This window comes from Hydractinia symbiolongicarpus, chromosome 8, assembly GCF_029227915.1.
Source record: "Hydractinia symbiolongicarpus strain clone_291-10 chromosome 8, HSymV2.1, whole genome shotgun sequence".
Classification (NCBI taxonomy): domain Eukaryota; kingdom Metazoa; phylum Cnidaria; class Hydrozoa; order Anthoathecata; family Hydractiniidae; genus Hydractinia; species Hydractinia symbiolongicarpus.
Genome location: NC_079882.1, coordinates 23,288,181 through 23,302,506, shown reverse-complemented (window position 1 = coordinate 23,302,506; position 14,326 = coordinate 23,288,181). Strand labels below are relative to the sequence as shown.

The following is a 14,326-nucleotide window of genomic DNA, read 5'->3' as shown; positions in this document are numbered from 1 at the left end:
TAGAAAATAATGAAAGATCTGTTTGCAATAATCAAAAACAAGAAAAAAACAAGGTTTAGACGACGTTTCGGATATTCACACATCCATTTTAAAATATCATTTTGAATCTTGTTTTATCGTTAAATTTATGGGATGACGGAAGTGAGTTGGCAGTGTCAAAGGACACTTAAAAGGCTGAGTGCTTTAAGAAACCATCAACATTGGTGCAAAAACATATTATGTTGCAGAATTGCGAACTGGAAGATAACCTAAAAGTTGTTTAACTACCAGATGAAACAGTTACGGAGGATACCTTTGAAAGAGTGACAAACGACGAAGATGAAGAATGACTGCGTGACGAAGGAATATCTTCGCCTTGCCAAAGGGTCTTCGCGGAAAAGAATTTATAAAGGAAATGACAAGCCAAGTAGAAGCTTGCCGCTCTAATTCTCACCATAGTCTTAAGTGTTTAATGGTCATGCTGAATCTTTTGTTACAACAATCCTACCAAACGCCGAGCATGGATAACAAGAAAACACTAGAAAGAAGACTTTTAGGGGCTATTTCTTTTATACCTGAGATTCGGATCTGTAAGCTCCAGTGACTAAAGAAATGAGTTTTCAGAGCAAAAGGATTTAGCTGTATAGAAAATCCCAATCATTAGCTTTGAGTGCTCTAAATGCTCCAAGTGAACTGCTCCTTGAATCCAAATTCGATTCTGATTTCCCTAAATTACTAAAGAAACGGTAAATGGAGTACTTGGAGAATCTAGAACCAAACCTCGGTGTGGCCAAGATTGACGAAACGGGTAAAACGGGTGAAAATAATAAAATAGAATTCGGGGAATCCAATAACTAACACATTTCTCAGAATTCCCGTCGCTGGAATCTGCTCAGAGAACCTGAGTTCTTGCATAGTTCTTGTTTGGCTGCAAATGTACAGCATGAAATTTACTACCAACGGTGAAGTTTGAATTTAACATTGAGTATCGCACCATTTGACCTGTTATAGCTTACAGTTTTAAGTCATGAATTCTTTAATACCTAGTTTTGTCGTTGGTGGTATCCTTGTACTGGTGTCATATAATTTAAATATTGTGCAGAATAGTTATCAACCTATTCTGGATTTTCTAAGTATTAAAAAGAGAAGAGACACTTTTGAATTAGCATCAATCAATTTGACTGAAGCTGAAGAAAACTTTGATAAAGTGTCACAAGAGTTAGTGACTGCCTTTCAGGATGTGGGTTTTGCATATTTGGTTAATGTTAAAGGTTTCGACCCAGATGAACTGTTGTATTGGACCAAATGGTTTTTTAACCAACCTTTGGAAAATAAAATGGGACTAGCGAGACATGCCTTTAATAAAAGGAACACTAATCATTATCGAGGATATTATCCACTAATTCCAGGAGGGAATTCATTTAAAGAAGCATATGAACTAGGAATGTTTGAGCGTGAAGTTATTGATAGGAGAATCCCTTCCCCAACAGAAATAATGAATCTAACAAAGACGGCTGATGGTCGTTTATATATGCGTAACGTTTTGCAGGAAAAAAATGTATGGCCAATTACTGAAGATAGTACAAGTGACACAAAATTCATCGAAGTGATGCAAAAGTTTCATGCTTTTAACGTACAAATTGGTAAAAAACTTGTACATCTTTTAGCACATGGATTTGGTTTTAAAAAAAATAGATTTGATCATTTGTTTGAACCAGCCACTCTTTCTACTCTGCGATTAATACATTATCCAACCAGAGTTCATGATCCAAGTAGTATTCCAGAAGAAGCATGGGATGGGGACAAACCTATTGTGACCGGGGAACATTTTGACAGTACAATGATAACTATTCTTGCTACGTTTAGTAACAGTGGTTTACAGATTAAACCTAAAGGATTCACTGAGTGGCTTGATGTTCCAGCTATCAAAGATCGATTAGTAGTGAATATTGGTGCTTTGTTGGCTCATATGTTGGATGGAAAAGCTGTAGCGACCAACCACAGAGTTCTTGACATAGGCACAGATCGATATTCTGCACTTTTGTTTTATGAGCCCTGTTTTGATGCCAACTTATCAAAGTCTTTTTTTGGTAATAAAAATATGCTGGTGGGAAAATTTACTAAATATGGACCATGGATGACAAATCGCACATCAATGTTTGCTGAATCTGCATCAACTGATTTTGGTGTGGCAGATTAACTAGATGTTAATAATATATATATATATATAATGCACTTTCCCCAAAAAAATATTAAAACAGGGAAAGTTGACCTATACTATGTGCTAGCTTTGAAGACCTTTTTAGTAATGTATTTTATATAATTCCCCTATATCCTATTTCTACCTCAACCAAATTTTTAGTCCATTATAAGCTTGAGTTATAAAGAGTTCTTGCCTACTAAAATCAACAAACATGCTAAAAAGACGTTAATGCACACAGTTATGTAAAACGGAAAGAAGACTCCCCTGGGCAAAAACGGGACCATTTTATCTAATCACATTGAGGCAATGCTTAAGTTTTAACTTTCTATCTGAAATATAGCATAACATGAGCATGATCTAAGCCTAATTTTGTTTTTCCCATAAGCATATCTCACCCTGATTTCGAATTCTTAATAGTTTATAAATAGAAACGTGTAATGGAAAAGTACAGAAAACTAAAAATATATTTCAAATTCTTTACAATTTAGCATGATGGAAACCTCAAATAGTTTCTGGAAAAATATAAAAAAGAATGACCTAGAAAGCCCTGGTGCTGCCAAATTTTTCTGTAATCAGTGTGTAATAAAAAAAAAGGTTTGTTGAATTACTCCTATGTTCACAAATTTTGCAATTAAGTTTAAAATTTTGGTGAAATAGCGGGGTGATTTTTTAATTCAAATTGTCTTATCGGAATTCTTCGTCAAAAAGTTAGGTTTTTTTTGTGTGAAATTTATTGTGTCCTTTCTATGAAAGTTCTTTTTATTTTGGAAAATTAGGGGCGTTTTTTGGATTACATTCTTCATATACAGAAAATTATTAAAAAAGGCGATGCCGTAAAAGAATATAACGTATGCCCAACGCCCAAAACCAGAGATCAGAAGCCAAGTGGTGTCTAATTTCTCTGCAACGGACAGACATTTTAAATGTGCATGCTCAGAAGATTTTCCGCTCATTTCCTTCATCATTCAGCAAAAAATTTCCTTGAAGTAGTGCAAGCCAACCCCTGGGTGTAATTGTTTACGAAAAGTTTAGCCTAAGGTGGGAAGATGGAGAAAAACAGACCTGCAAACAGGGGGCCTCAGAGATCCCGCCTCAGTGGCATTTTTTTAGTCAAAAATGCTTTGCGTTATGTAAAAAAATACAGCCCGCCAGGGATCTCAGTTAAGAAGGCTGTTTTTTTTTATATAAACGCAATTTCTAAATTCAGCCGTGTGGCTGACCGGTTAAAGTTATTTTATTTGCAAAAAGCATTATTTGTTCTATATGAAAATGCCAAAATATTGAAGTTGAAATAAACTCTGAATTTCTAAACCTTAAAAACTATTGGTGAAAATAATGTTATATGCATAGAACATAATAAATATAAAAAACTTTATACAAAACAAGCATTATTAGCTCTCAAGGATTACATATTTTTGAGGAATCCTTGTAATTTAAATTTACTGTAAAAGTACATAAACAAACTTTCGTGACTTTTTTCAGCCCTCCCAACCGGGGCAGCTCGTCTAACCAGGGCAGCTCGCCTCACATATGATGAGCAGCCCCTATACACCAGTACGAAGCTGACAAACAACATACTGCAGTTTTTATCTGTTTCAGCATGCTGTTTTTTCCAAGGGTTGCCCCTTCTCGAAACTCCTTATTAACTCTCCTTAAAACACCTCAGTTGTAATTTTACAACCGGTTGTCTGTTTTTAAAAGATGCATTGAAATGCTTCAATTGTACAACAATAATTTGCTCTTCACCCATGGCATCAAATCATTGTTTTAAGACAAAAATCAAAATTTAAATGACCTCAATTTTTTATGAAAACCCCTTTATCTTTTCAAAAAAGTTTGAAAATTCTCATAATCCTCTCATGGTCCTCAAATCTTCTCAAATTTGACTCTAAAAGAGGCACCCTGTGTTCAAAAAACCCAAAGCAGCTTTAATTCGTCCAGTCCTGATGTGATATGTCAAAAAAAAAAACGTTCTTCGCGCATTCTTTATTGTGCAAAATGAAAAAGTCGAAAACGAGCCAAAGAAAATCAGCACAATAGTTTTCTTACGCCTTCAATCATAACGCCCCATTATGAACAAAAACAACAGAATGTCAACATAGCAATGCCAACTCTGTTGGTAAAAATAACGCGCAAAATGCCTTTTTTATGTTAGCCTATCGCCAAAATGGATGGATGTTTGTTTATTATTATTTGGCTCCATCGCTAATAAGACTAAGAAAAGTTCCACTTTTTACCTACGACTAGCAACGTTATTCTTCCTGCTACAGCCTACAGGACAGAAAGCAGACCTTTTCCTCTCCCCCTAGCTGCAACATACAATTCATTGAAGGAGAGAAAACTTCAAGGTGGACTATATTTTTCTGATACAATGTTTGAAAACGAGAAAAAGAAACATGATAAGAGAATTTTATTAATTCATTTTTGACAAAATGCAACGAAAACGAATGTTTGCGTGTTTGTGGGGGCAATCGCGACCCTGCTCATTTTTTTGGTACAATATTTGGTGTCTTTATGTATGCACAAATATTTAACATAACCTTAATGCCATTTACTTCTAGCTTGTCTATTTTAAAGACCCGACAGATATACGAGTATACAACACAGTTGAAACTTAGTGCTAAGTTCGTGTTTTACATGAATTCACTCCTGGGTTACATCGAAGATGTGACGCAAGTTGTGCAAGTTTTATTGAAAGTTCAGTTACAAAACTCAATCCGAGCCTATCTGGATCTGGATAAAAGCTGCTCAGTTAATTACTAAAAGTTTGTCCTAAAATTGTTTTATGACTTCCGGAAACAAAAAGATGGCGGAAGAAAACAATAATTTCGAACTTTGTCCTGTTTTCGCAAATTTAAATTTTCCATTTTATAACAATGTTTTTTTCCACATCTTACACGTTCGCAGTGGTCCATTCACAAACTTTAATTTCGCTAACAATTTCACTTAATCCTATAAAGCTATAATTGGTTCACACTACATTACGGCACTCACATTAAATAATTATGCCAGTTACCAAGAGATAAGGAATGGTAAGACATTTGGTTGCCAAGAGAACAGCGCTTACAGAATACCTTTTAACCTTATTTGCTAATCTCAGAAGTGTGTACCCTGTGCTTGTATAAAGAACAAAAAAAAAACAACAAAAAAAAACAACAAAGCTTATTGTTGACAAAATTTTATTTCATGACCAATGGTCTTCTTGTAGAAACAAACTGACGGAACAAACGTTCATATAATATGTACAGCTCACACTCCAATGCAATCATCTCACAAAGAAGAAAAAGAAAATAAAGACAATAAAACAGATAAATTTGGTACAGGGTTGTTACTGCTTTTGAAAACTATTTTCCAGTTTTCCTATAGACAAAAACTGTGATCGACAAATAAAGCAAAGCGATTTAAGTTGCGCCTCTGTGGTTTAAAATCGCAGAAGAGAATTAAAATTTACATCTGGAAAACAATCCAAGCCAATGATGGTATTTAAATTACACTTTTTCAGGGTTTTAAAGCATAAAATAAACGCGTTCTGTTTTGTAGCATTTCAAACTGGAGGGGCAACCCTGTACGATGTTAAATGAAAAGGATATATCAAGTCCTACACAAAATTATGTAAGTGCAAAATTAAATTTGGTGTTAGAAATTACGCAGCTCCTTCAAATTCTTTTTCTTTCCTACGCAATACTAAGCAAGAAAAGTGTTTAAAATCGGCGAAACTACTTCAAAATAACGCCTTTTTAAGCCCTAACCTTCGTTTTTTATATTTGCAACGAAGTAATGTTTAGACACAGAAAATGTGAGATTGTTAAGAAAGTTTGAAATACTCTAACAAGTCTAAACTTTCTTATAAAAACACACGGACACACATAAGCGTGCATATATAAATATATAAAACTCGACGAAAATTAAAAATTTCTACTTAAACTCGGGATAAATTGTGAATAAAAATTCCTATTTCTCATGCACACAAAATGAATATAATATGGAATTAGGTTTTCATAAAATAACAAAAATATAAGCCTATAGATAAAAAATGTGAGAGATTGCGTCATGAAGCACAGTGCTGCATCAAAAGTTGAGCTTTCTTTTTCGTTTCACTATCAGACGAATCTGACTCTGTAACCGACTGCATGTGGCAAGATTCCATCATGTTTGGATTTTGCTGTCCAACCAACTGTTTCAGTCGCTCACCAACAAATCGAGTTATTCGCCGCTCGTCCTCGATACTACAGGCCGATGCTGGCCTGGAAGAATTTGGAGAACTCGATATAATTGGGCTGCATGCATTCTGTTGTTTCTTGATGTTATTTATTTGGTTCAAATAAGAACATGCTTCTTCCAATGATTTTAATGGCTGGTACACGACAGAAAAATCTTCGTCTGTCAGCTCTGATTCTGTTGGAATCGCCGTCAAAGTCTCCTCAGACGTATAAAGCCTTTCACATTCCATGTCGTTTCCTTCGGCTCTCAAGTTGCGCGCTTCATCATCTTGATAGTGTGATGTCTGACCGGTAGCATTTTCTTTCGACGCACCCTCCGTGTCACTGGACAGTAAAGGGGTCATTTCAGCTTGCGTCGTCTCTGTATCACGTGGGATAACATCGGTGTCAGCATAACAGGCGTTATTGTTTTTAATGTAAGCTTGGACCTCTTCCGGTGTCATCTTCTCCCACAGCTCAGGTATATAACCGGAAATTCCAGAGATTGTAGATGTGACAATTCGTCTGGCCCGCTTACGTTTGCTGGGCTTCTAAAATTGATAAAAGTAAGGAAAAAATAAGTTAAAATGTTCAAAAGGATGCAATAAATTTTGACTGGGCACAAAAAACAAAATAGTACAGATGTCAAGTATTGCACTAATTATAGAAAATACGTTAAAATAAACGGATTTTCCTATGTTGCAGTGTTTTGGAACCTAATGGTTCCTACAGAGTGTATTATTATATATAAAAAACATTGTATATAAAATGTCTTATATACGCTTTGAAAATTTTTGGTTATTTTAAAATACATTCTTATGACACACAAAGTTTTCGAATTTTTATTCCCTACTTTATGATAGAGTTATCGCCGAAGATTTAGCGAAGAAAAAAAGAAACAAAGGATAAAACAAATATTTGCTGAAGATAAAAACTGACATGGAAAACATGGTATTAAAATAAGAAGCATACACATTACGAAGACTTAGTAAAAAGTTTCAAATTCTGACATTTTTCCTAAACTTCATTAGAAGACCAAATTTTCCTGACATTTTGTCTATATTTTCAAAATTCCTGATTAAAAGAGTGAACAGCCTGGTTGAGGATATATAATGTCAATTCTATTCTTGTGAAGCCTGTTCTGATATAGCTTAAATTTACCAACGATTAGATTTTTGGTCCGTTTCTTGTTTAGAATTTATTTTTCTAAGAAGCGACCCAAGTTACTACCATCTTGGGTCCAAAGTCCCACTTTTTCTGATAAGCACAATAAAGTTGAACTTTCACAAAAAGAAATTGTGACAAGAAAGTACGTTCTACCTTTTCAAGTCTATCATGATTCTTTGCGTGTAGGTCTAAATGCTTTCGAAGCAAATGCTAAAAAGAATTGCATAATACAGTTTACGCTTGAAGGTACAGCAAGAAAGTTGCTTGACAGAACACAGAATGGTAACACACCAGACACAAGAATAAAAAGAAATAAACAAACAACTGACGTACAATAAACAAACAAACAAACAAACAATGCAAACAAAGCAAAAACAAATAAACAAACCTGAAAGTGAAATGATTTATTGCAGTTTGATTTTGGACACACAAACGGTCGAATGTTTTGATGAAAACTCTGTACATGAATTTTCAGGTTGTATTGCTGTAACAATATAGATATAGATAGGTTCAGAACGGTTTGGTACGGTAACAATAAAAAAATAACCATGTATGTTACCCGAACATACCTTTGTGTAAAAGCGTCCACAACCATCATAGTTACACTGGAAGACTTCTCTTTCTTCAGAATGTATTTTCATGTGAGCTTTCAACTAAAAAATATATAAAAAATGCCATATGTCTTGAATATGAATATAAATTTAATTTTCAAGTTTTACTTAAATTTCAATTTAGAAATATTTTAGTATGTTACTATTGTAGTAATTAAAGGTGTATCGGTTCAAGAAAATACTATTCTTTGCCCAAGTTGGGAAATAACTTACGTTTGAATGTTCTGTGAAAGTCTTCTCACAAACATCACATTTCTTTTCTAAACAAACAGCAAAAGATTACGATATAAACACACATACTTGCAGCATATTGTATAAACATAAAACTTACCCTTTTTCTTACACTGAGCTGCATGTTGTAGACACTCTGACCACAACTTAAATGTCAATGAACAATCTTTAACTGGACATACATAACCTATTAAATAGATAGATTCAATTTTTCTCGAAATGAATAACATGTTATTTATAAAGAAAACCGTTTATAAAAAAAATCCTCACCTTTTCCGGTATGAACTTTCATATGATGCCTCATTTTTGCTGCAACATTAAAAATTTGTGAACATCCTGGAAATTCACAGCTATAAATATGAAAAATAAAAGAAAAATCAATAAACTAAATTTATTTGAGACCACAAAAATACTTTGATAAACAAAGAAAATACCATATTGCAGCTGATTTGTGTTCTAATGAAATATGTTGTTGTAGAGACTTGTTTTTTTTAAATTCTTCCCCACATTTATCACACTAAATAAAATTAAAATCTTTATTTATATTAAACAAATACAAAAATACTCTGATGATGTCTACTGGAATGTGTAGACGAATATATATTTTTATAGAAAATCGTTTTACATCACTCTGATTTTCAGTCTGGTTATTTTATTTATAAACAAAAATACAAACTAAAAATAAATTACTAAAGTATATATACAACATACTACAAATGAACCACAATGTGTTCTTTTAATATGCCGTTTTAAATTCCATTCAGTTATGCATGAAACTTGGCAACCCTCAAAGTCACATCTAAAATGTAAAAAGAACAAAATATCAAGTATTATTATATATATAGTGGCTTTATTGTACAGCAGTATACTTATACCTGACGATGTAAAGTTTTATTTACGAAAAGCTTCGTGTATTTTATTGTAAATTTTATATGTTCTTTTATATAATAACAAAGTATCAGTCTCAAACCATATACTATTAAATAATACCTTTTACTTTCAATTAAGTACTTAAGTACTAAATGACCTACTTGAATATTTTTTCTTTATCATGTGTTGACTCATGACGTTTTAGATGGCATGGTGAGCGAAATGCTTTTTCACAATTTGAAAAGGTGCATTTGTAGGGTCTCTATAACAAACATCTTGGACATTTAAAAGAATTTTATGAATGAATAAATGAAACTAATCTTTTTTTACCTATTGCAACATTATAACAAGATCAATTGGATATAACTATCAGACTGTACAACATTTATTTATACTGAAAGCACAATTTTTCAGCAGTTACTTAATAACTTACCTTTGTAAACAAATATTGTTCAGAAAATTAAAGGAAAAATCTATTTTAGCTTTATTATTTTGGCTATATAGGTCATTTAATTAAATTGATACATAACTATTCATATACACTTAATTTGGGTGGATTACACACAGCAATTTCATGAGACAAGAACAGCTTATCAGAAGATCATTATGTAGGTAAAAATTATTTTGCATTGTGTGCACATGTTAATTACGTAAACAAACATCTTTGTTAATAAAAAAGGTAATTTTTTAGACGATATTGATTCGACAATACGAAAGAAAGTTTGTCAAAATGGATTGTAAGGCGAAAAAATCGCAGTATATTGTTTAAAAAGCAACAACACGAGATTGTAAAAAGCAAAAACATGACAGTTGATTGTTTAAAAACACTTGTATATAATAAATAAAGTATTTATGTCCAGCTTTAGATATTTTATTATGGCATGATAAACTAGGAATGTTGAATCTATTGACTCTGAATGACGTTTTCTTTAGTAAGTAAATAAGTAAGAGTTTATTTGCTGAGAAAATAACTAAATACAAAAAACAAAATGTTCTATTGAAAAAGGAACTTTAGCTAGATAAATTGCTAAAAAAACAAGCTAAAGACCATGACACTAGTTAAAAAACTAATCTAAGGAGATGGCTACCATTATACATTTTGAATTTTCATTTTAAATAAATAAATATAAATTCTTTTTTTATTTTCTTTAAGAAAATTAAGTCTATATATACACTGTAACTGGGTTTTTTATCCGTTTGCAAAAAGTAAAAAAGGGACTAAGTTAGTTAGGAATATTTATTGAGGAGGGAATTTTTGCAGAGTGATTTGATTTTAGATATTGATAGTGAAGAAGCGTCTTGTCTAGGGAAAAGAGATTGAAAAAAGTTCCAGGCTAGTATACATTGAAATAAAGTAGAATTGGTACCAAAAGAAAAAGTTCTAACAATATATTTGGCCCAAAAAACCTTTTGGACACTTCGGACTATCTTTACTAGCTTCAAGATCCAAAGTAATGTTTTTTCTTATCAGTTAATAAACTAAATTTAATCATAAATTATGACTCTAAAGGCTGTTTTTACATATTTCTCACATTTGACGCACCAAAATAACCCTTTTTTAGACAGCATTAAAATTAAGTTATTTTTATTCCTAGTATTTTACCTAACTCATAGACCATAAAAATGGTGTTTTCTTAACTTCATTCTAAAGATACTGTGAAAGACATTCATCTAAATGATAATTTTCAAGACATTTTTCGACATTATGGCCTAAATTAATTAATAACAATATGGACAACTTATCTGAGATTATTACTCTTTTTACAGAATACAAAAATCTTATTTCGTTCTTGAGATATCCTGTTTTAACTGAGAGGGTTTATCGAATTATTTTTTCGTGATGTTTTTGTCTGCTACGCAACAGACACACTATTAATTTAAAAGTATAAAAATATGTTACCTCGTCACTATGAATTAATTCGTGTCTAATTAAGTGAGCACGTTTCTTGAAGACTGAATTGCAATCATCATAAGGACATGGAAATGTTCTTTTAGCAAACTTTGGTGATGTTTTACCATTTGGCGTCTGCTCAGCCATTTTTGTCAACATGAAAAGAACGTTGTTTTGAAGCGATGTAAAATATGCACCAGCCTGTCGCACCAAAAAGTGTATATTATGCGGAACATACTTCAAAACGTTTGAAGATTTTCACGTTGATCCACAATTTTCTTTTTTTCCATCATATTTTCACGTTCTTTACACTGCGTGAGTGGGAAAGACTCACACTAAATTAAATCTCAGTTTAGAAGCGAAGTTGGCCTACTTAACTGCGGTTTATAGATAGATAGATGTGCATAATTTACATGGTTAGCCTCACAAATATCGAGGGGTATACCCTGTCTATTATTTCCAGGAGGGGCCATGGCTTAGATGGGGAGTTCTAGAGTATTTAATGCTCATTTTGAGCTATGCAGAACCATTTAGGGCCCGCGCTCTACTAGACAACTTCCGGCAACATCCAACGGCCCACACAGTGTGCCATCTTCCCAATTTCCTTCACATGGCTTGGATTAACTCGGAGCTATGGTAACAATCACTTGCCCATGTTGAATCGCCGTCAAGAGGAATCAAACCCCGGTCTCCCGCACAGAGTACGAGAGCTATAACCACTAATCTACGGCGCCCCATATGGATGACAGCCCAAATTGACAACTGGACAATATTAAAAAGGCACTAGTCGGCAAAGCCCGTGGAGAAATCCACTTATTAAGCAAAAGGTCAATAAAAAAAGTTGTTTTAGATGTTTTGCTGACGTCAGCAGTGCAGTGCAGATAAAAAAATTTGCGAAAACTGTTTATTCTTTGCTGTAATGTGTGGAGATTGAAACTCTGGTCAAAATAATGTACATGATCATATGTTCTCGACGAACGCCTAAGGAGATATCAGGGATTAAAAAATTTTCTGACGTCAGCAATGAGCCGTCAAAACCCTCATCCTTTTTTTGGATATTTGTATACCTGTGGCCTTCATCGTATAGATCTTGAAATGCTGATCAAGAAAATGTATAGGATCATCTACTTTTGATAAACGGTTGCAGAGATATAAGGATTTGAATTTTTGTGTGACGTAATCAACCCGTCCATTTCGAAGCAGATTCGGGGACCCAGGTTTGGGGAACTTACTCAAATTGGTCCCAGGTGGTTCCTAGTTACCTACGGTGAAAAATCATTGGCGTCACCACCTCTTTTTAAACTTATTTGGACCTCATAGTTTTAAGTGTACTGTAATGGCTTTGTAATTTCATAAAGGATATTGACGTTAAAGTACACTGTTATTGATGTGGTCGCCGTAAGGTCATAAAATTTAACATTTGAGACATACTTTTTTCGGCAACTTCTAAAGAAAATTTCGGCGACTTTGAAAGAAAATGAACACATCCACTATGACCTTCACATACACTTCGTATTATTATATAAGATACCAAAAGATGCAATCAACTTCGTTCAGAGAAATATTCTGCCTTTACCAAAACGTCAACATTTTCTCTGCTAAGTTAATGCCATAAAAAAAAGCCTGACCAGGTGAAACGAAGATGGAAATTAACTTTCTAAAAGGTTGAAATTGCATGATGCAATTTTGGAGGTTTGAGATCAGACTTTTGAAAGCTGCATTCTTAAATTCAAAAGTCCTCAGTATTTGTTGCCTATGCTCAACCTCATTCTCGGGGCTTCTTGTCTCGTGCTGCTTTTATCGACGCCCAATATGCAAAAACAGACAACAGTTCCTGGAATCGAGGTTGACCAATGTCTAAGGCGCTAGCGCTTACTTAACAGTAAAAAAGGCAAAAGTCCCGGGGACGAGGTTGAGCTTGTTACGCAGTGTGTAATATTGGACAAAGGATCATATAGGCATCAGTTAATACTTTTTAAGTGCAATGTGAGTTGACACAAGTTCTTTCTTACGGTTTGATTAATCTAACATCGCTAAATATTTTTTATGCCTTAAATAATAAATTGCAGTTTTGACCTTGTGGAATATGTGTACAAGACATTAATATAAAAACAACCTCGACTCAGAGCTTTTTTATCTGCCACAGATGCTGCGATTGTTTTGGTAAAGGGATAATAGGCCATGGGATTAAGGTTGCAGTGAAAAGTTTCGCGACCATACAGTAATTAAATTGGCTCCTAATTTTCATCCCTTTCTCACAACTGGGGATGCATGGTATGTTTAAGCCCCGGTATATAGTTGAGTGTTATGGTTTTAACGATGCACCAAAAATAGGTGTAACTATTGGGAATTATGCCAATTTAAACCAAATGGAACTATCGCTAAATTTTTTTTAGCAGGTCTGTAAAAACCATATAATATAAAGGACTACGTACGAAATTGAGAAGTTTTATCGTTGAATATGAGTATCTTTTCTCGCAGATAATTATATGATAGTGCCCATTATTGCGAGGTATAAACGTGTGCTCAGAGTGGCGTTATCGCTTTGTCACACGTAGGACAAAAATCAAGTACGTGTTTCAGGAGAGTTTTTGCCTGCCAGGTTAAAATATTTGCATGGCTCGACACTAAAACAAAGATAAATTCTATATAATTCGAAACTTTATCTCGTCACACAAACATGTTTATAGTACACCTTTAAATATCTAAAATTGCGGAGATGGTGGTGTGTTAAAAGAGAGGAAGTCCTGGTTTTCTAAGTCAGCTGGGCGGACCTTGTTCTGCAAAGTATTACTGGGCTAATGTTGACAAATTCAAAAAATCGAAGATGGAGTCAATTTGCTGTCAATATTCTGACTGGATTCATTGCATGTTAGCTGGCTACAAATAGTATAATTACTTTGTTGAAAACATAGCATGCATTTAATGAAAATTTTTTGTTACTATTTTCGTAGTAACTCTGTCCCATTTACGATATAGTTGCGAATATAAATATGTAAGAAAATTTGCTTATTTTTGCTATTTGTTAATAAATTTTGATTTTTCTCCAGTTTGTTGATGAAATAAAATTCATTGTCTGGTGAGATCTGAAGGAAAATACCTTTATGACAGTCAGCTGCTAGTTAGATGCTAAGCGACACAGGACAGGGTTCTCTGCTTACTGATGAACAGTGCA

The 14,326-nt window shown here is 33.6% G+C and overlaps 3 protein-coding genes across 3 annotated transcripts in view; 2 read left to right on the top strand and 1 right to left on the bottom strand.

Annotated features, from left to right (window-relative positions):
* Nucleotides 1-14,326, top strand: part of LOC130654715 (integrin-linked protein kinase-like) — an 82,942-nt gene that overhangs the window by 56,369 nt on the left and 12,247 nt on the right. The gene's annotated exons all lie outside the window — the stretch shown is intronic.
* Nucleotides 849-3,963, top strand: LOC130654716 (uncharacterized). Its single transcript, XM_057457333.1, has one exon. The coding sequence runs from the start codon at nucleotides 1,007-1,009 to the stop codon at nucleotides 2,177-2,179; it is 1,173 nt and encodes a 390-aa protein (XP_057313316.1). The 5' UTR covers nucleotides 849-1,006; the 3' UTR covers nucleotides 2,180-3,963.
* On the bottom strand, nucleotides 5,345-11,336 carry LOC130654711 (transcription factor IIIA-like). The gene is made up of 11 exons (XM_057457329.1): nucleotides 11,161-11,336; nucleotides 9,422-9,522; nucleotides 9,102-9,189; nucleotides 8,825-8,907; nucleotides 8,661-8,740; nucleotides 8,491-8,577; nucleotides 8,373-8,419; nucleotides 8,118-8,201; nucleotides 7,937-8,032; nucleotides 7,702-7,758; nucleotides 5,345-6,932 (listed from the first exon to the last, which is right to left on the bottom strand). Exons 1-11 carry the CDS (start codon nucleotides 11,308-11,310, stop codon nucleotides 6,231-6,233), a joined length of 1,575 nt encoding a protein of 524 aa, XP_057313312.1. The 5' UTR covers nucleotides 11,311-11,336; the 3' UTR covers nucleotides 5,345-6,230.